The sequence below is a fragment of the Sciurus vulgaris genome, assembly GCF_902686455.1.
Source record: "Sciurus vulgaris genome assembly, chromosome: 15".
Taxonomy (NCBI): Eukaryota; Metazoa; Chordata; class Mammalia; order Rodentia; family Sciuridae; genus Sciurus; species Sciurus vulgaris.
The window spans coordinates 8,476,809-8,500,000 of record NC_136476.1 but is presented as its reverse complement, the minus strand read 5'-3'; the positions used below and the strand labels follow the sequence as shown (position 1 = coordinate 8,500,000).

The following is a 23,192-nucleotide window of genomic DNA, read 5'->3' as shown; positions in this document are numbered from 1 at the left end:
GACAGGGCACTACTAGATGTGGACAAGAAGGTGTGAAAAATTGTGGATCTATTGCTGTCCCCTCACCACGGTGGTATTAGAGATAGGAGAAAACTTGCCCAAGTGGGAACCGGATTAGAGCCTGGATCATGAGTCTGGTAGTCCCACGTCTATTCAAACACCTTATGTAATTACAGTGTCTTCACCCTCCCATTCCTTCTTACTGAACTAGAACCTTGGCAGCCTCACCATCTGACTACTTTGCAAGGACTAGCCCACGCCCAAATATGCACCACCTCTCATTTTTGAAATAACACAAAGAATATTGTTTCCAAGACAACTTTGATGAAATGTCAGCTTTTTCTGGATTTTAAACCCATATGAGAAGCATTGTTATCCTCATTCCTGCTGGGTAATTTGTATACTGCAGAAGTTTGTTTGGAAACATGCCTGTTGTTCTTTAAAATGTGCTTAATGCTAGATTAGAGAACAGATTTTTTTTTTTTTTTTTCTGTTTATGCAAGCTCATTTCTAACGCATTTAAAATAAAGAGCTTGGGCATGTATGGTATTTAAAAACCCTTCACATGATGTTTTTAAAACAGATCAATTTCAGCATTAAAGTGTTAGGAATTCAGCCAAGGAAAATTCAACTTGGATTGTATAGCTATAATGATAATGTATTATAACCATCTTCTTTGAAAGTGATTGTAGCAACAGAGTTGAACCTGGTGAATTACATAATTTAAAATGTTTGCCAGAACATTGTTGTAGGGGGATTATCCAAGCCTTTCCTAAACCAAAGCAAAATGAAAGGTGGATTTTATTATGAGGTACTTAAATCACAAGAATAGTCAACACAGAATATCTAAAGATAGCTCATTTGAATTGAACAGAGGGTCATATGTCTGAATGTCAGTTGTCATACTTAACTACTTGGCAAAATATTGGTATGTAAAGGAGTGTGATTTCTGTTTTTTTAAACTATGTTGCTTGAATTTAAAATTTCTTGAATTTGCTTATTACCCCCAAAATATTGTCAAATCATAAGTAACTTTGTGATTGAGATGTTACTGATTTCATAAATTAATTCCCAAATAATTGAGAATATTTATAATCACATCATTTAGGCATAAAATCAAACCTTTTTTTTTTTTTTTTCTTTAAGAAAAAGCTTATGTATTCTTGCTTCATCTTTAATCCACTGTGTCTCACAGGACCATCCATTGAGATACTTTTTTTTTTTTTTTAAATCTGTTACATCTTGTCTGCTGTGGTCCTCATTCATTCAAGATTTTGAGTCAGAACACTTTAGAAGGTCAAGTTCATAATTTTGTGATGTAAATATTCCTTTGGAGAGGTGGTACAAATTGAATTCCATTAGTACTTCCAAAGGTGGAGATGAGGAATGACTCCTGAAAGAAATGAGGTGGTCTGGGAAAACGTTAGCATGGAGAATCCTGTCTTTAAATAGCCTCTGCCTGGCTGATGCTAAACACGGATGTGGTAAGAAAGTCATCTAGGTCAAGGAGTTACAGAAATACTTCAGTGACATTGTGACCCTTACTGGAGGAGTGGATAGGGACTGGGAGGTACACAGAGAGAAAGGACGTTTTTCTAGTTGTATCATCTGTAATTAGTTCTTAGGGATTGTATCCCTTAAGAAGTTCTGATTCCTGGTATCTGTGAATGGAACTTTATTTGGAAATAGGGTCTCAACAGGTGTGATTAGGTTGATAAGAGAGTAATTCTGGAATTGGGTTCTAGCCTCTAGAACTATGAAGAGAATGAATTTCTTTTGTTTTAAGCTACCCAGTATGTGGTAATGTTCTGGCAGCTGTAGGAAAATCATAACAGCTCCCAAGAGTGAAGTTTATCTGTCAGTTTCATTTCATCATCAGTATAGTAATTGCTGTATGAGGCTGAATGTAGTGAACATCTTCATATAATCCCACAAAACTATTATATGTTGAATGCTTTAACATTTTGTCATTTAGTGCCTACTTCACTACAGGAACTGTATTTGGGATTTGCGGATATAGTGGTAAAAAAAGATACGGAAGTGTCTGCCCTCATGGAGCTCATATTTCACTGGAAAGAGACATATTAATGTCCAGTTAACAATTCCAGTGTTCTCTCAGTTTGCTTTTATGTAGCTTTCAGTCTTATTTCCTTATAATTCCAATTGACCTTCAGACTCAATCATAACAGAGGCAGCAAATTTGCCTTCACTTCTTATTCCCTCATGGGCTTGAATTAGCATAGCTCCATAGAGTTTTTCAGAAGCACAGTTCACATGGACTCTGATGTTAATGTTTATGGTGATCCCCAGAGTTGTGCAGATCACATCCTGTACAGTCATCTTTGCTGGCCCTGCAAATGCCAAGTTTTCTCCCTTGCCTCCCTTTCCCTTAAATAAATCTCCAGGTAGAGACCTCAGAGTTTTTCATTCTCGGGTTTTTTTTTTTTTTTTTTTTTTTTAATTGTATTGTAATATTCTTTGCATCCTTCATAATTACAGAACTCACAAGTTTTCACTTCATATATTTGAATAAAATTCTTGGCCAGATTCAAATAGATCTGAATCCAGATCTATGAGCCTTATAAAGCAAGCCCCCTTAACCCCTTCTTTGCCCTCTTGATGTTGCTTTGCTTCTCTAGGTACAGATTGGTTTCTTTCCACAGTACATCCTTTCCTTTGCCTTTTATGGTGGTACTAAAAATTAAGGATTGTCTTTTGGTATCAGTCCTTTGTAACTCTGTGTGACTTACCTCACCCCTTAAGATTTAGGTTTCCATATATATAAAATAAGGTTGAAGTAAATGAGTCCTTCTCAAAACTTCCAGTGAGCACGAAAAACACACGTGTTGGTTACAGTGCAAATTCTGATTTAGTAGGTCTGAGTGTTTAAGGCTGAGAGTCTGCATTCCTATCAAGCTCTCAAAAGATGCTGATGCTGCTGAACAGTAGCCCATACTCTGGCATAGCAAGGAGCTGACTGATTTCTCTGATACCTTTTGCTAGAGATGAGAATTTTCCTGTTGCAGTTTTGAGCCTCATGTTGAGAGGACACATCCTGCTGGTCTTCACTTTCCATTGTCCCCATCATCCCTTCGGGCAGTGTAAAGGAAAGATCAAAATATGCTAAGTATTGTGTGGTGGTGCTTGAAAAGACCTGCTGTTTGCTGTGTTTTATAGTTTGACCTTTTGATTGTTTAGTTCTCATCTATTTTGGTTTGTTTTTTCAGGCTAAGATCTGAAACAAAATTAACCCCCATTCCTTCATCTCACATAATGGTAAATTTATAACCATCCTCATAACTCTGATTAAATGTCAGTTCTTTGGTTTATGTAGCATTCTTGGCCACTTAATTATCCTACATTAAATGTTATGTTGTTGCTGTCAGTGCCATCAGATTGCCGTGTAGCTAACGTCTTTGGTTATTTTGAAAAATGTTCCTATCATATAGTGAGAGCTTGTAAACAGAAGTGCTGAGCTTGCATAAATGATTTTAAGAAATTATTTATTACTGTTTAGTTGAACTGATGGTGACACTAAGCATCAAGACTTTGATGTTTTATACGGCATTCTTCCCCACTAATTAACTTCATTAGTTCAGTTAATTAGTGGGGAAGAATGCCGTATAAAACATCAAAGTCTTGATGTTTAGTCACAACTTAAAAAGAAGTTTTATACTCTTCGATTGCCAAACACATTCCAATTAGCTAAAAGAAGGTCAAAAATTCAGTTTTCCCTCTTCTGATCTTCAAAGCCTTTCCAGACTTTTCTGGTTGGCCATTGGTTACTTGAGCCTGAGTGTTAATCTAGAAAAGCTGACAGTGGCATGTGGAAGGTAAAATATCTTCCTGCAAGCTAAAGAACAGTGTAACTGAAAGACTCAGTTTCTGCAGAAGGCACTGAGGACTTCTGTGTACTGATGGAAAATACATGCACTGGACAGAGTAATGGATTGTAATAGTCCATTTTCTGTTTTTTCTGTTGTTTGTAACAAAATACCTTAGGCTGGGTATTTTATAAAGGAGTTTTATTTGGCTCACAGTTTTGGAGGCTGAAAAAATCCAAGATGGGGAGGGCTCATTTGGTGGCTTCTAATGCGGTCCCAATGATGGATCTCATCACAATGAGGAGAGAACAGGAAAGAGGGACCACATGGTGAGACAGGAAGCCAAGAGGGACTCAGGAGCAAGGGTTGTTCTTTTTGTTAACAACTGACTTCTGGGAAAACTACATTAATTCCTTGCAAGGGTGGCCCCCTTCCCAACCTTTTTACCTTGAACTAGGCACTACCTCTTAAAAGATTTCACTACTTTTCAACACACTGGGGACCAAGCTTCCAGCACATGATCATTTAAGAGACATACTCTTAAACCATAACCAAGTCATAGCATGGGCATTTATTTTTCTTTTGTATTCTGTAGTTTTGTTAATTTAGATCCACTTCATATTTCTGTTACCATGTGTTGCTCTTTTAAGCCACTTCTCTAATGTCTGATAGTTAAATTTCCCTAATGAGCCAAGAAAATATATATAAAGCTTTGTATGTATGTAAAGTCTTGGAATATAAATGAGTGTGCTGAAATTTTTTAAATTTATTTTGATTCATTGTACACAAATTTGTTTCTTTGGTTGTACATTAAGTAGAGTTGCACCTTTTGCGTAATCATACATGTACATAGGGTAATGATGTTTGTCGCATTCTGGAATTCCCCCCGCCCCTTGAAAATTCTTATATATAAGAATTTCTTAATGACCAGTAGTTGAGCAACAAGAACTTCCTCAGGTCATTTCCCTGTGGTATGTGTTCTAGTGTTCTATTAGTTTTTTTTTTTTTTTTTTTTAAATCAGGCAGAGTTTACAGCAATAATATAATTCAGATAAGCAATTATTGTAATTGACCTTGGTGATGAGTGTCCTTGGCTTTTACCACAGTTTGCTTAAATCCTGAGGATGACCAATTATCTCATAATGCCCACTTTATTGAGATTATTGTTTTAATTATGGCACTCAAAATATATCACTTTGTCAGCATTGTAGAGTCACGTATGGAAACAGGCATTTAGAAAAGTGTAGAGTGTCTAGCCTCATTTTATGACAGGGTTGTGATTGAGTTTTCTTTCTCCCAGCTTCAAACTATGCTTTTGAAATATGTTGTTTCTTACCAGTTGTTCATGACACAGTCAGATACAGGGAGATAAAGTCTGTGGTCTAAATCACTGAGCTAATTGTACTCTTGGAAGGTTCTTTAAGGTGACTTGGTGCTAATAGCTAAGCAAATCTAGTTGATTAATAGTTCTAATTGATAGCAATCACCATGGCTTGTTGATTATCAGACTATGCCTTAGGTCAGTGGTTGTCAACTTTAGAATCATCTGAGAGCTTTTAAAATAGCCCATGCCCAAGCCCTTGCTCAGACTCACCCTCTCTATGGAGAGAGAGTGATTTAATTGGCTCACTTCATTTTCCTTCCTTTATCCCATCCTTTCCTTTCTTTCCCCTGCCTTTCTTTCCTTCCTTCCTAAACTCCACAGGTAATCCCATAGCTGAGAACCATAGCTTGCATTGTTTGTTCCTTCTGATTCATCTCAGCCCCACCATGACCCCACCCCAGACAGTAGACTATCTTTTGGGGTCTTTGCTGTTCTGTGCCTTACCCGACTTAGCACAACTTTCTTTGTGTGCCTGAAATAGCTTCATCCTCTGCAGGCTTGGGTCCTGAAACTATCTACTCCTTCTTCCGAAGAGGTTCACTGATGGGAATTCTCCATGGATAAATCCCACTCCTTCATAAACCTGAGAACACCATTTCTTGCTAATGGTGTACTGTGCTCTATAATTCAGTTTTGTTGTTGATTGTGTAAATGTATCATATTTTTGTAAGTTTTTGAGTAAAGATCAGAATTCATTCTTTAGCATCCAATGTGGTATCCTACTCTGTGGAAATTTAATTCTATCTGATGAGATCAATGTAGTGATAATCCACCCAGTTGTTTTTTCCTCCTCCTGTGATGACTTGGACAATGCTGTCCATGTGCATTGTGCCATCCAATGAGTCCTTCATGTTTAGGATTATTTTCTTGGGATACCTAAGACCGCTCCCCTTTTTAAATTAATCTATATGGGATTGCAGATGCACGAAGATAACATTATTGTTGACAAGCTTGAGTCCATTTTTTTTTTTTTTTTAAACACAACACACATCTCTGTGAAGGGAATCACTCAGTTATACTGCTTAGGTCTTTCTCATATCCGTTCTCTTGGCCCTTTCTTCATCACTTCTCCATCACTCCCTTGCAGGCACCAATAGTGAATAAAAGCTTGTCTTTAGTGATCTAATTTCAAAATTTGCTGTTTTTAGTGTATGTGCAAGGTTTATGTATTGCACATTTATTATTGTTATTTTTAATTTGCAAAGGATGGTAGTTAAACAAGATAATCTTTTATCTTTTCAGGGCTTTTGAAATTCTCATCCTGATTCTAACCTTCTGTAGCATCAAACTTTAAAAGATTTCTGAGTGATATTTAGAACACAAGTGTCATCACTGCCCTTCAGTGGTGCTTAGAATAAAACAGACGTCAGTCACCTTGGCTGCTGAGCCTGACCACTCTGGATTTCCTTCCTCTGTGTTGTCTTCTGATGTTCCCCAACACTGTTCCTTCCAAATCCAGCACCCAGGTCTCTCACATACTCCAGTGTCACAGCAAGCTTCTCCTCCTTTGGTACCTATGCGTGTGCTATTCTGTCTAGAACAGTCCTCTCCTGTTTGTTAACATGGTTGGCTTCATCTTTTGCTTAAGGCATTAATCAGAATGTTATCATTTTGAAGAGGCCCTTCCTGACTACCCTGTGGCTAGTCTAAATTTCAGCCTTTCATTTATGGCCTTTGTAATACATTTCCATTTGCAATTGCTGTGTTATTTTTATTAACATTACCATAACTTAGCTATTTTTATATCTTCTAACAAGAACTAGCACTCTATAAGGCAGTGCCTTTAAGATCTGTCCTTTTTGTTGTATTCTTACTATCTTGGGCCCAGCAGAGTGCTTGGCACAAAATTGGAAATCACTGTTTTAAACCATGCTTTTTTGAATTAACAAGGAGTTATGTGCCATACACACTGACGCCTGCTTGATGTATCACTCCAGAGTCATTTGTCAAATTTCAGTGAAGTAGGGGATGCAGGTCTAGACCTCAATGATACCACTGTAACTCAAGGTTCCTCTAGGCTTTAGAGACTGCAGATAAAGCATAACTTCTGAAGAGAATCCCACGCCTAGAGGGGAGGTAGAGGCCCAGACTTGGTAGTATGCTCCGAAATGTTTGCATCTGGAGAAGTGGAATGGCTCTTGCCCAACCTTAAGACTTGAGGAAATACCCGTTATCCTCTTTCTAAAGTAAGTAAGTAGCAGAGGAGAAAGCCTCAAATTTCCCAGATTGGTTTTCAGGCAAAGGCTTGGCCATTGCCGCCTTTGGTTTTTGGAATAAAAACAAAAGGAATGATGGCATGTCAGCTACTTCATTTAGTTACCTCTGTTGTTTTGACACTCTGTTTTGGTGTTTAAAAAATATACCATAAACTGGGTAGTTTAAATAACAGAAATTTCTCACAGTTCTGCAAACTGTAGTCCATGATAAAGATGCTATTGGCTAAGTGTCTGATGAGAACCTGCTTCCTTGCTCATAGATGGTGCCTTCTAGCTGTGTTCTCATTGGTGGAAAGGGCAGAGGAACTTCTTTGGGTCTCCTTTATAAGCATGTGCATTCCATTCATAGGGCTCCATCCTCAACCTAATCATCTCCTGCAATTCCCCTTGGGGTTTAGGTTTTAACATAAAAATTTTGGTGGGACACAAGCATTCAGACCATAAAAATGACAATCCTACAAGGCAAATGTCCTTATCTCCACTTTACAGGTATGAAAATTGAGACCTGGAGGGGCTGACTTGCCCAGAGTCTCACTTGATAAATGATAGAGCTGAGAATTAAAACCAGAGCGCACACTGGAGCACAGGCTCATTTCACTCCACCCCCTTCCCTCTAGATGTATAAGGATGTAAAGTAGGAGTCTTATGTCCTCAATGTCTAGCACCTTACCAACACAGACTGCAGAGTAGCCATTTAGTTCAAATTGTACGATTTAACTGACGTCACAGTCCCAGCCTCTGCTTGCAGAGTCTTGGTTATTCTTCAGAGAGAGAAACAAACCTCATTTTCTATCTACCAGCTAGTATTAAAAGCATTTATTCTTAATCTTCCCCACCTTGGTAGTCTTTGTGGGCCATATAAAGGCTGTTGATGACCTCTCTGATCCATTCTTTATTTCCATCAGAGGGAAGTCAGTGGGTATGTGTTTTGGCAAATGTTGTCAGTGGCCCAAACATCTGTGGTAAAACATTTGATTAATACCATTCTTCTGGATCCTTTCTTGAACTCACTAGATTGTGAGATCTTCTACATCTAGATTACTGCTCCCTGAGGACTTAGAAACCATAGCACTTCCAAGATAGTAGACTGTTGACTGTATTAGCAGAGGGATGCCTTGGGATATGACAGGTGAATGCCTGTGTGCACATGTGGAGGCGGGAGAGAGAGACGTACACACACACACACACACACACACACACACGCACGCACACCAGAGTATGAAAGTCATATTTGGCTTTTTTTTTTCTCCATCTATATGTGGTGCTTTAACTACCTGTGTTTTGAATTATTTTCATCTTCATTCGTTGAGCAAGCATTAATTGCATTGTCCTTGCATTACAAAATGAAGGGTTTTCATTGAGCCGCAGCAGAAGCATATGTAACACTGAGCTAGTGTTCTTTCTTTTTTAATAAAATAGTGATTGATTAAATGGCGTCCACTTCATTTTCTGTGTGGTGAGTGAGAGTATTTTCTTCCAGTCCATTTTCAGCATGCTGCTATTACTGCACCATTTAGCTCAGTGCCAAATTGCAGTTGGCTCCATTCGGTTCTGTTTACTGAGTAGTGCTGTAGTGATTAAATGTCACTGGGTACACTGAGTATACAAAAGTAATTAACCTAAAAGGACATGTTAGAATAAGGGTCAACAACCTCTTTAGCCCATAGTGCCACCAGCAAGACTAAGTATTGACAGAGATATTGCTGACAGGATGAGACAGAGTGGGGGTTATGGAAAAGGGAAAGGAGAGAAACAAATGGAAGAGAAGTAGGAAGGAAAAGGTCAAGAGGCAGAATAGAACAGCACTCACACTTGTCTGGGATGGCAAGTAGATGGCAAGAGGACCTAAGATATTTTTCATCAGTCCTTATAATTTAGCTCTCTGACCTGTAATTGTTTGGGGAGAGGGTAAGAGATTAGACCACAACTTGAATTCCCTGTCAATGTTTTAGCACTGGTTAGTGGAGTGCTCTTTCCTGGTTAAACCAGAGTAATCTTGACACATGCTTAGTGAATCAGATTGTTCTTGCAGTGTTTTACATATAGTGTCAAACGTTTACATCTTTAGATGTAGTTGTCACGTGAAAGCTACTGCTTGAGATCATTTCTTTAGAATGATTTTGAAATTGTACCTCTAAGGGTCTATATCTCATTTGTTTTTATTCCTCAGTACATTGAAGTCACTGTCAGTCACAATTGATATTAATGCTTTATGTTGCTTTACATACTAAATTTTTACATAAAACTCTAGGTAGCCTGTGACTTAAAAAAAAAATCAACCAATGTAAACCCCCCACCTTTTTAAAGCAAATGTTATATCTGTTTGTCTCATATTTGCTTTTTTCTTTCACCATCCGTATATGGTGACTTAACTGCCCAGAAAACAAACAGACGAACGAACAAAAACTGGGAGTACCAAGGATTTTTTTCTTTTCCACATACTCCTTGAGGAATAAACATCACCAAGAAATCCCCAGGGACCACTTTTCTATAAATGAATGACACAGAAAAACTGCTGATGGCAGCATTCTTCCTGTGGTGGGTCTGTCAGACATGATTCCTTTAAATTCTGTCTTTTCACTGGTCAGATTTCAGGAAAATTTGCTTCTCCCTGGTCACAGCTGGTAAGTACACAGTGAGAAACAAGGAAGGGAGAAGGGATAACCAATTGAAAATGGTCTCCCTTTCACTAAAGATTCATTCCTCTTAGAAGAAAAAATAAAAATTTGTGGCACTGAAACATTTATTCAACAAGAACAACGTTTATTGCATGTGCAGGCAGAGGTCAAGCCTGACGCAGACCTTGAAGTGGGGCCTGCGCTCTTAATTGGTGGAGAGGCAGCAGGGAAAGGCACCATGTTGGACTCACTGCTCTACCTGGCACCATTCTGATCCCTGTGTTAGTCTTATTTTTAACACTGCTTCTTCCTGATACCTTCAGCATGGTCCTGAAAATTGTCATGCAATCACTTTCAAAATCACCACCTTGAAGGCCTTCTCCTTTAGTGTGTCTACACGCACCTGCACATACCACACACAGCTATTCTGACTACGACAATCATTATAGTGCGTACTGAGAATACAAAGAAAGAAGATAAAATAGTACGTGCCCTTTGGAAGTGCATAATCTCAAATTGCAATATAATGAAAAGAATATGAGAATGAGTAACAAGTATGCATATAAAGACCATATTTTGTGTTCATTTTTTTGTTCATCAGGTGTTAATTAAGGTACTGAGGTGTTGGACGGCCATGGTGATGAAAGCAGGCATGGTCCCTGCCTTCACAGAACTTTCAATTAGTGAAGAGATAGCAAATAAAATAATGGCAGTGATAAAATTAGTAGGAAGGACACACACAAAGAGCCGTTTATAAGGATTTGTAGGTGGGGTCCTTGGTTAGCATCACAGATGAGGTCTTTCTGAGAATGTCACATATATAAGCTGTGACTTAAAAGATGAAAAAATGCTAGTCAGGCCAGAGAAGAAAGTTCTTCACAGAAGCCTGAATTCACATTCTGAGGGATACAAAAAAATGTTTGGAGTCTCAGGTACTCCGAGAAAGACTTTCAGATGAGATTGGAAATAGGTAGACATGGACCAGATGAGGCTTGTACTTCTGTAAAGTGCTAAGTACTTGTTTAATGGATGTTGAGTTCTATTATGACTTTAAGAACTTTAGGACCTGAGTTATCTAATATGGTAACCAGAAGTCACATGTGGCTTTTTGAGCTACAGAAATGTAGCTGGTCCAAATTGAGATGTGCTATAAGTATGAAATGGATACCTGATTTTGAAAAAGGAACATAAGATATCAATAATCTTGATACATTTGATTAAATAAATATGATTAAAATTAATTTTATGGGTTCATTTTACATTTTTAAATGTTAGTAAAATGTAAAATACACATGCAGCTCACATTATCTTTGTCAATTCTAAAGTAAAGAGCAACTCATTTTAATATTTCATTAGGGTCCTGAAGACCAAATAAGCTAACTGATCATTGAAAACTATTTAGCCATTTTGTGATTGAATGAAGACTTCAAACTTCTAATTTGCCACCTTAAAATTTCTATCAAGCCTCCTTTTAAGTTGATACATTATTTCCTTCTCTCTCCTTGTTGAATCACCCTCAGCTATTGTGTAGAGTATATTTGCATACATAATACATAAGAATATATATGAGGTTCTGTGGAGTTAACATTCTTTGGAAGAAAAAATGTTGAGCCTTTCAAATAGATAAAAACAGTTTACTGGAAAAAATAGCAAAATGAAAAAGCTTCCTTTTCCAATAAATTTTGGTAGTTACTAAAATGAGGATTCTGGTCCATTAAGATATAGCTTGCCAAGTCAAAGCTTAATCACTTATTTTTTCTGAACCACTATCCTACTTCAGCTTTTTTTCAAAGCACTTGTTAGAATTATGTTGATGTTTTGATGAAGAGTACAGTATAGGAGTAGGTCTTCCAAAAAAATTCAGGAAAAATTTTTTTACCAATCTTCCTCCACTTTTGTTTTTAAGACAATTAAATTTATGTACCACATCATATTTGCCAACGAGACTTGGTAACATAGGTTATAAGGCAACAGGTGAATAAGGGTTCTTAAGTATATTTTATAAGTGCCAGGTGGTGGGGGGGGAGTCCCAAAAGAAGGTGGCCATTATGCTATAATTTATACATAAGACATAGATTCCATATTTATGAGGTCAGGGAATTCTTGGGAGAGGGCAAAAGCACATAGGAGTGTTTGACTTTGCAAACTTTGAGGCTGTCCTTTGGATTGAAGGACATGAAATACCTTTGGGTTTTTAGATAGTTTAAAAGATATGTATACAAAGTGTGCACTTTGCCAATTTTTATCACAGTCTCTGGTAGACTGTTAAAATCATACCATCTGTAATAATCAGGAGTGAAATTACTTGGTTAATTCAGCTTATGTCTCAGGTTCTCACCTCTGTAGCAGTGAGGAGTACTTGTTTCCTCTCATTTTCTCGGTTGTTTTTTCATGTGGCCCACAGCTTGGACTACATGCAGATTGACTTTTAAGAGAAGGAAGCTAAACCTTGTACACAAAAATCAAACCTGTATCTTTGGTGTCAAAGCATCATGTTCCAGCAGCTGAACTTGCTGGCTGTATTTAATGAAATTTCTGGGGCAGAGCCAACAGCTTTATTCCAGGAAGATGAAATAACAGTCACGAATCCCCAAGAGGACATTAAGATAATGTTCTAATTTAAAATCAATTTTATTGATACCTTATAAATTATTAGGGCATTTTATCCTGAACAATGTAATGAATACTGCTGAGGCCATGAAAAGAAAACAGGAATGACTGAATATTGAAGTGTTATGTTTTCTACAGCATGAAGGAAAAAATAGCTAAGACATTTGTATTCTAAATTCTTTGATTACTGATGGAGGGCAAGTTGTAGATTTCATTTATTTTTATGATTCTGTACTTAGTAGATACTCAGTGAATACTTGTGTAATGAGCACATTAAGTGGACTAAAATTAAGCAGCGGTTTCCACATTTGCCATTGAGGAATAGAGCTCTTCACAGGCCTTACTAGATGCTAAGTAAGTACTGTGCTTCACAACATGAACTTGTTAATCCTCACAACAACCTTGAACTGCTACTATTGTCATTTTATCCACTGGGAAATGGAAGCTTTCGAAAGGTTCAATAACTTGTCCAAGGTCATAACAGTACCAGGGCTGTGCGACTTCAGTATTCTAGAGCATGAGAATTATAGGTATTGCCTCTCAGTTAGTCCTCTGTTAGTTCCTCTGGTTTGATAATATTTTGGTTATCTGCCAAAGAAATTTATCTTGTCCCAAGTTTGTATTGCCTGAAGACAAGCAGAAATACAGTAATAGAACATTTTTAAGAATATGTTGTTCATGAAAGGTTACAGAGGATGAAACAGTTAAGAGCAAAGTCATTATCTTATGCGGAAATTATATTAAATCTTTTTTTAACAAGGGCAGATCTTCAGAAAGTTCCAGTCACTTTTGAAAATGAGTTTTGATTTATGCTAATATGAAAAAAGCAAATTCTGTGAGGGTTATATACAGATTGTGCTTTTAATGACTTTCTTAATGAAGCAGGTTACAAAGAAGGTCTTATTATAATAAGCAGTAAACTGACACCAGTGACTGGCTCAAAGCCCTACCACAGTCACCTTTCAACAGCAGCATGCTAAAATTTTAGATAAACTAACATAAATTTGCATGCATTGTGAGTTGACATGTGAGACTTGTGCATTTTCACCAAATAATTTTAATCTTAAAGTTTTTGTATTTTTCAAAGTGAGGACTATTTTCACCATTTATTCTCATTGTTTGTTTATAAATGAGGTGATATATATTGTGATGTTTTATCATTAAGGAGCTCTGTGAATGGGAATATAAACATTTTATGTTATACTATACAGTAAAATCTCAGAAATGCCACTAGAATATGGTACTAAGTTTGGTGTACAAACATTTATTAAGGCTATTAACTTTTACTTCAAAACCTTTTGAAAGTATTTCTAAAATATGTGATGCTTTGAGGACTCTTTAGATGATTCATGGTCAAAAGATCTTAATATTCCTTGAAAGTTGACTCTGCTTAGTAGGAAGAGTGCCTTGAATCCTTGCTTATCTACAGCAATACTTTGGCCTTTCTGAATATCAAGAATTTCTCCAATATTTATTTCTGATCCAGACACTGTCTTTTTTCTAAGGTGTTGCAGAGGAAATTGTGATTGAGCACTTATTGTGGCATCCATAAAGAATCTAGAGATCTTCAGTCTACTCTGTCCCCCCGACATAAATAAATGCACCATAAATTGTCCCTGATCCAGACTGATATTGGACAGTTTCTGTACTGAACTATTGTTAAAGTAACTGTAGTTTATCATCTAAACTGGGCTAGTTCTGAGAGTAAAGGGAAGCCTGGACAATAGATGTGGGAAGGGTAGACCAGTAGTCATGATGCCCTCTGCCTCTTCCTTATTCCCTTTATCTGTTTGAAAACTGGTGTTATCCTTTTGTACCAAGGAGATGGGGTTTTTGAAAGCCAAAGCTGATAAGCAAACAAGCCGCCACAGTGAATGGGTTTTAGGACTCTTGATCTTGGTTGTCTACTAGACCTTTAACATACTCATTCTGGTTGTAATCTTGTAAGTAATTGGGGACGTCTGAGCCCTGCACCTTTGTGAATGAGAAGCAGAATTAGCTTGATGTGCATTTGAATTCAAGTTAAAAAGTCCATTGTGGAGACGGTATTTATAGTCCTGCCTCAGTGCAGTATTGAACTAAAACCAAAATAGCAATTGTTGGAAGAAGGTTTGTTTTGGTTAATGGCAGCCTATTGAAACCTTATCATTGATGGACCATCTGAGTATCTACATTGAGGGGAAGTGCTACACAAATGCCTAGAATAGTTTACAAGAGGCTTAAAATAGAAAGTCCATACTAGCTTACTGTTCAGATTTCTGTTAATAGTAAATAGAATTAGCTAGATTGCAGTATACAGTGATAGTATCAGAGTTGCTATAGCTGAGAGAGCTAGGCTTGTACTTTATGTGATTATTTTTGTTAGTCCTCAAAGAAGCCCAGGGATGGGATGTTGTTATTCCAGACTACAGAGAGGCTGAGACTAAGCCACATCCATCCCTACGGCTACACAGCTATTGAGTGGAAGACTCTGTGCTCAAGGCAGTCTGACTCCAGAGAGGTTTTTTTTGCCTGCTGTTAAAACCTGTGCTCCCTGTTATTAAAATCAGCTAATTATATCAATACTACCTTCTTGGAAGAGGGGAATACTTTTTAGAATTCTTTCACATACAAGGCCATCTTTGATCTTGAGTGGTAGAGGAGTAGCAGTGTAGTGGAAGGACCACCCCTTTCAAGTCGCTGGTGGTGTCACCTTTCCAGGAGACTTCATCAGTAAAGTCTAGGATAGATTTCAGAGTAGGACCTAGAATTGTCTTATTTTTGTAATGTTAGGAATAACTGTCTTTTCTGCAATCCCACAGTGCTGGGGATTTGAACCCAGGCCTTGTGCATGCTAGGCAAGCACTCTACGAGATGGGCTATATTGTCAGCACAGGAATAACTGTCTTTTAAAAAACTTATCTTGGGCTACTAATGTGTAATTGTTTTTAAATATCCCAGTAAAAGAGTGTAACTTTGAAAAATAAAGAACATTCACATTCAGGAGTGTTTTGCCCTTTTTGAATGAGTCATTGCTTCTAACTATGACTCTCCGTTCATAACATGTGTGCTTATATGTGATCAAACTGTAATGAAAGATTTGTGTTTAAGTGTCTCTAAATTTGTAGATTTATACGGTGTCAGGATATAGCTTCAGTAAATTTCTTACAGTAGATACAGAAATAATTTAACCCAGCTGAGCTTTTAAAATAATAGAGAAATGAAAATAAGCTTTCTAGTAAAAGCACAACTGTCTTTATCAGTATTTAGTTAATTTTTCCTATTTATATGCCCAGAAAAGATCCAAATGGATTTCCAGTGACTGAATGGTGGACTTCTAAGATTCATGATGCGAGTCTGTGCCAGGTTCAGTTTGGTTCCAGGGCAATTATGTTATTAGAACATTGCTGATTGTCCTAGTACCCATTGTGCAGCTTAACCTCTAAATGCTAGTGATAATTAACTACTTTATCATTTTACTAGCAAATTCCAGTGTGTAACCCTGTTGTACATAAAATTCAACAATAAAATGTCTGTACAGTCAGAAACACCCAGCTCAAGAAAAATAAGGCCATTTGATTGTACATGTATGCAAAATACATAAGCATTAAGATTTAAAGAGACATTACCATTTAGTGTTAATTTTTAAGAAAGCATTTCATCATTTAGAAAAATTCCTTTGAACAGAGTGGAAATCATTTCAGTGGAATGTGTCAGAATCAAAAGACTTGGACAGTTGTTTATGATACATACACTCAGTTTATCTTTTTATAAAATACCAAATTAGTGGTATGAAGGCATCCCAAAGTGGGTAAAGGAATAAAAATTAAGAAGGGGGAGAGCTTCTATTTACCAATTCCAGAGAAAACCATTATGCACATCTTACTCCAGTGAATGGTCTGTTCTGTGGCATTGTTCATCCAGTAGACCTCTGCAGTGTGTTACGTGAATTTTGGATTAAGATTGAAGGATGTGTGTATAGGGAATGTTCAGTCATTTATGTTCAAAAACATTTCTAGGCAGTTTTCTGGTGCTCACTGCTGGGTGCTCTACCCCCAGGGAACCCACAGCCTGAGGTGGGACGTAGTCTTGTAAACAGATAGCATTTGTTGCACATGCTCTTTTCATTGAGTGAATGAAATGTTAAGGAAACAAAGAAGAATGATTAATTCTGCCTGACAGCATCTGAGGAAGCTTTGAAAAGTGGCATTAGAGTCTTTCTTATGGGTAAGGATGATTTCAAAAGACATACTGAGTGAAAGGGCATTTCCATAAGCCAGGGGAAAAGACACGCATTCAGTGAACATAAACATCTCTGGGGCGCTCAGGCTGTCAACAGCGATATGGGAGACAAGGTCAGTGGATTGGGGTGGGGAGTGAGGACTTTGTAAAACTTCTGTAAATATTCAGAAATTTATCCTATGAATGGTAGAAAACTGTTATTATCAAGGAGGAGTAAGGATAAGTGGTTGAATCTGTCTTTGATAAATACAGATTTCAGACATATGGAGGACAGACTCGAGGGAGAAACTAGATGTTACAGACATGAAACATGGGATGTCATAACTTGTAGGTGATGTTTGTGTGCCTGTTTTCAACAGTCTTAAAAAACCTAATTGTATGGGTTGTGATATGAAAGCAAAGCAGGGTCATTGAACCAAGTCTTATGGCTTGAGGTGATGTTTGTGATTCAGTGGAGATAGAGAAAAGTCAGGTATTCTTCTTTTGAAAGTTGTTTGGGGCTTGAGGATGTAACTCAGTGGTACTGTTTACCTAGCATGTCTGAGGTCCTGGATTCCACACTCAGCTTCACAAAAATTAATTCTATAAATAAATCAACAAATAATAAAAATTAAAAGTTGTTTAACTTCTGTGGCTTTGCAAAGCAATATACAAAATAATGCCCAGTCTTTTCTGACACTTAGCTTAAAGTTGAATGATTGAGTAGGGTTAGTTACAGATTTGGTGCATGTTAGAGTGTTCATATAAAACCTTGAGGGACTGGCACAGTGGGGACAGATTTAAAAGATACCCAGTCCTTAGCAGTGAGTGTGCACTATTTGGTCCTATCTTCCTCTTCCACTAAACACCCACCCTCTAAAAACATGCTTTGAAAGTTTACAAAATGCCCTGGAAGAATGTGGAATCATGCTTTAGTGGAAATAACATCCACTGATGGAAATTAACATCCAAACATTCTAGATACCAAACTGCCTTCAATAGTTAAAGGCCCTCATAAACTTTGTATATCTCTATAAATGTTAATTATTACCAACAAATAAGATAAAGCAAAAAATATTCAACAGTTAGTTTTATATGAGAATAAGTAAAGTTGTAAAGTAAGAAGAGCTTTACTGAAAATTTTTCTGAATTGATTTTGGGTGCCAGGCAAAGATGGTCCAATGGTAATTTTCTTCTTCCTAGAACTTTTTTCCTTAGATATTTTATTTCCAAATTCCTTTCTCCTAACTTCCAGCAATAGTCCATTCTTAACCAGGCTGGGTTAATTTCACCCTGGGGAATTCTACCCTGGTGCCCCTCTGAGGGACTTCGCTACTTAATGCCTTACTGTCCACCCTTAACAAAGCGGTCCTGCTCCAGACCTCTTCCTCTTGCACCTCACTTTTATTTAGCTCTTTGTCAGTCTGTAACATAGTTACTAATGGTAGTTCCAGTTTTCTCTCTTCTTTACCCATGGTTTTTGGTTTTCATACCATCCAAATATGCTTGGTAAACCATCTGTACTTCATGGCAAAGAGAAACATCTGGGCTTCAGATTTCCTTGCTGGTGTTTGTTTTCTGTGGGGACTCCTCCAGCTGGAGCTCCTTGAAAGAGCGTAGGTGAAGGAAGATAGCTTCAGACTGTGATCTCCTGAGGCATGGACCCTTTTCTCTACTACAAACGCTAGTGTGTGCTTCTTGGGTTTACAGAGATGTAAAAAAAAAAAAAAAAACAAAAACAAAAAAAACAAACAGCTCTAAAAGTCAAAAAGTAATAAAGTTCATGTTTCCTCCTCCTCTGCTTCTTTCAGGCTCTTAAGATGTAAGACTGAGCAAAATTCTGTAAATATGACCTTTATGTCATATGACCACCATATTTAGTTGCTCTCTAATCCCTAAAAGTTACCTTCTCTTTTTTAAAGTACTGGCTATCCCATTAACTAACAACAGTTTAAGGGGAAAAAAAAGCCTGCCTTCCTTTCTTCCTTTCTCCAGGGTCCACTTCCTTTCCCAACTTTGTGTTTAAACAGTATAAACATATACCTGAGACCAAACTCATTCTGTCTTTTACATTTTCACTCTTCCCTGCCTTTCTTTTTTTGTTTGTACTCTCCTCCCCCTGCCTCGTTTTTTTCTTCTCCTCCCCCATTCCCTTTCCCTTTTCATTTCTCTCACTATCTTTCCCTCTATGCCTTTTTTTTCTTATTACTTTCATCTCCTGCCCTCTCTCCTCTTAATAGCTTTGCAAGTATTTACTGTGGAACAAAAGGGGTTGGGGGGGATGTCTCGGGTGTTTAAAAAAATAAATAAAAGATGTTAAATGAACAATCAATGCTTCTCAACCCTGCTTCCCTTTCTAATTCCAGAGCTCTTCGGTATCCCCATCAGCCAGTTTCCGAGGTGCTGAAAAGCACAGAAATTCCACAGACTACTCCTCAGAAAGCAAAAAGCAGAAAACTGAAGAAAAGGAAATAGCAGCACGTTACGTAAGTTCATTCATTTTTGCTTTGGGGAAGGCCAAACTTGAATTGCTTTTTATCAGCATCATCTCTACCTTTTGACCATTACTAGCTAATACGAGAACACAGGATAATATGCTTTAGGAGGAAAAATATTGATTATATTTATAATTCTGTCTCAGTTGGCTAGCTTGAAGTCTTATGTGTATTCAGGTGAGTGTGTATGTGAGAATACAGTGCTTCATCCAGCAACTCACAAGAGATTTGGGTCTTTTGTGTTATTATTTCTATATGTGTATTTACTTTCCTCAGTGTACTTCAAGATGGTTGAACTTTCTGTGGTTAACTAGAAATTCTAAGGAAAAATGTAAAATCAGAAAATTAGTTAAGATGCCTCAGTGGGTTCATGTGCTGAGGAATATCTCAGGTTTTGTGGACTGTAATTTGCAGAGCTATCCAGATGTCCCTACTGTGGATTGAAGCTCACTTTCTCTGGTAGGGCTAGGCAGACTACACAAGAAAAGGGAGATAGCTGGATGGAAACTGTGAAGCCAAGGCGATGCCTTCTCTGCAGATCCCATGAGAAGTTGAAAATCTGGATTTTTTCACCTCCCACTTTCTGTGTCTACTTACTCAGATCCTTTAAACAGTGACAGACCAAATCATACCCATCTGTAGGCCCAATTTAGCTTGGGCATGCTAGTTTGCAGCCTCTATTCAAGAGTGATAAGCAAACCATCATCCTCTTTTTTAAGCTGGACAGTGAAGCCATTATCTACCTTATAAAGTCATCATGAAGATTAAAGAAAATAATGTATTATAAAGTATTTAACTCTGATAGAGAAGAATTAGTCAGGACTCATGACTCATCCAGGATAAAGCTAGCTAAAAAAAATGTGGATTTTTTTTTTTTTTTTTTTTTTTTTTTAATTCTTTTGGCTGGGGGAAGAGATAATGCTTCTCGATTGTCCATGCAGGACAGTGATGGTGAGAAGAGTGATGACAACTTGGTGGTCGATGTTTCCAATGAGGTATGTTTATGGCAGTTCCTGTTCCCACCAGCTGTGGCAAAGACCTTTTAGTATCCATACTATCAGCATCCAATTTGTGTTCTTAATTTTTAAATGGACCCACTTGTTTTTACATGATAAATTATGTATTACTGGTTTTATATGTTACTCATTCTTTTTTTTTGGTGCTATTCTTTTCTGTGAAGTGCACCATGTGCCTCTTTGACCACAGTGAATCTGTGGGTCAACCTACAGATCTCATTGACAGTCAGCTTCCAGTTTAGTGGAGTTCTGATTTTTGGTTTTGTTTTAAATAAATACTATAAGTATTGTTGTATTTTCTTTGGCCTCCATACCAAATATTTCCCTTGGCATTTTCAGTAAGTCTAACTTGTTAACTTTTCCAGAACATATTGTACCTCTAAGCTATTAAATGCTTTCAGCTAGAATTAACCACACCCAGAGACCCCACTGTCATGAATGCACTGTGAGCATTACTACCCATGGTGTTCCTTTGTAGGATCCATCTTCCCCTCGAGGGAGCCCAGCACATTCCCCTCGTGAGAATGGCTTGGACAAGACACGCCTGCTCAAGAAAGATGCCCCAATCAGCCCTGCCTCCATTGCATCTTCCAGCAGTACTCCTTCCTCCAAATCCAAAGAACTTAGCCTTGTAAGCTGCTCTTTTCCATCTTTTTCATGTGCCAGTTTCACAGTATTTGGGTTTGATTTTGATTTTTTTTTTTTTTTTTTTCAATTTTGGGGGTTTTCACATTTTTCTGCAGGACTTTGATTTCCAGATGTATGTGTATATTCAGTAAAGTTTAATTGACAAAAGTATTTTTGGAGCAGAATGAGTTTATTAACTTGACAGTGATGGGTGTTTGCTTTGTGAGTCCTTTTGTAAGTAAAGAAGCAGGATATGAAGAAATTGAAATATGTCTTAGTACAGATGAAAAATATACACTGGGGTTACAGAGGTGGTTTTGTCACCTGTGGTTTATGGTAAACTTAGTTTGGGGATTTGATGTGATTTTGTTGCTAGCTTTGAATTACCACGCTATATATGACTGCAGTAATTTTCCCTTCCTATCTAAAAAGTAATCTGTCATTTACAAAAAAAGTATACTTTGAGTCACACCACAAGTCACAAGTGCAGAAATGAACAGTTCACAAGTCAGTATACTCTCCTGTAGTTGACTGCATTTTTGCATGGTACATCTTCTTTCTTCCTCACCAGTTATTTCCTCGTAATACAACATTACAAAACACACACACACACACACACACACAACTGAATGCAGTTTTCAAATAACCTTTCAAATTCACAGCTAAAGGAAAGGAAGTTCTGCAATTTATCTGCAAATTAGGAAGCTATATCTAAAAGAAGGCTAGATTAAGTTTTTTTGTTTTTGTTTTTTTGTTTCCCCCTGTGTTCTTCTGGCCTTCTGACCTTTTTACTTTCTTTTTAAAATAGCATCTCCTCTATCTGAGTTTCTATGACAAATCAAGCTCAGGTCTTTTCTAAGGGGACCTGTTAAACAAGGAACCTCTTCTGGCAAGAATAATTCACTAAAGAAGTCCAGCCACTCAATCTTACAGCAGAGATAACAAGTTGCCCATCAGCTAGGATATCATGATTTATCAACCTTCTTTAGCCTTTGTTTTCTAGAAATGATCTACTCTCTCGGTCAATTTCAGTTCATGTGCTTCTGAACATTGGTCTGTTTTTTTGCTAAATCTTTTTAATTAATGCAAGAAAAGGTCCAAGCTGAAGAACCACTTCTAGTTTATTCTTCTTTCTATTTGTTTCCTGTTACTTTCTTTAGTGTAATATCATTATTAAAACCATATTCTCATGGCTGGTTTATTTCATTATGTCTCTTATTAGAATGAAAAATCTACTACTCCTGTTCAAAATCCAATACCCCTACTCCCGAACTGATGCACCCACCCCAGGCAGTAACTCCACTCCTGGATTGAGGCCTGTACCTGGAAAACCACCAGGAGTGGACCCTTTGGGTTAGTAAAAAAAAATTTTCCTATGATATATTTATGTTTGTTTTTAAAGACTCTAAAGCAACTTAAATAGTGTAATACATTAAAAGTCCTAATGACCAGCATTGAATGGCCGTTAGACAAAGTTATTTATCCCACACCAAGCCCTGGCACCAACCACGTCTGGTACGTGGTAAGCAATCAATGAAATATGGTGAACGAACCCCTATGAAGTCTGGGGAATATTAAAATAAGTTCTTTTGAACTGTGGATTTTTTTTTTTTTTTTTTTTTTTTTTTTTGGCATATTAAGAATGTTTTCAATATTGTCTCCTGTGCTCTTCATTTCTGTATTTTCTCCTTATATTTTGGTCTGTAGCGTCCAGCTTACGGACCCCAATGGCCGTACCTTGTCCATATCCAACCCCATTTGGGATTGTGCCCCATGCTGGAATGAATGGGGAACTGACCAGCCCTGGAGCTGCTTATGCTGGACTGCACAACATCTCCCCACAAATGAGTGCAGCCGCCGCCGCTGCTGCTGCGCCGGCCGCCCTATGGAAGATCTCCAGTGGTAGGTTTAAAGGCTGTTACAAAACAGTGTTTCAGAGCACAGAGGGTTGTCATGCATATTTGTATCTGAGTGTAGTTTGTATATATGAAGTATTAATACAGAGAGGTCTGAGTGTATTTGTAAATTAAGATACATGTGATTATATCTTAAGATCTGTTTTCTTTTGAAAAGTGAGAGTTTTCTTTTTTTCTGTTTTTTAATTAGTAGTATTTTGGAAATTTTAGACTTATAAATTAGATCACAGTGTATTGAATGTAATTAACCTCTCGTTTTCATCATGAACTTAAGTAATCACTAGTA

At 37.4% G+C, this 23,192-nt stretch overlaps 1 protein-coding gene across 1 annotated transcript in view; it reads left to right on the top strand.

Moving 5' to 3' along the window:
- The window catches only part of TLE4 (TLE family member 4, transcriptional corepressor), a 134,946-nt gene that overhangs the window by 95,182 nt on the left and 16,572 nt on the right, over positions 1–23,192 (top strand). Inside the window, 8 exon segments of the mRNA XM_079113860.1 lie at positions 19,219–19,338; positions 20,289–20,342; positions 20,842–20,994; positions 22,213–22,231; positions 22,234–22,257; positions 22,260–22,343; positions 22,698–22,873; positions 22,875–22,892. Of these exon segments, the coding sequence (XP_078969986.1) occupies positions 19,219–19,338; positions 20,289–20,342; positions 20,842–20,994; positions 22,213–22,231; positions 22,234–22,257; positions 22,260–22,343; positions 22,698–22,873; positions 22,875–22,892 (648 nt within the window).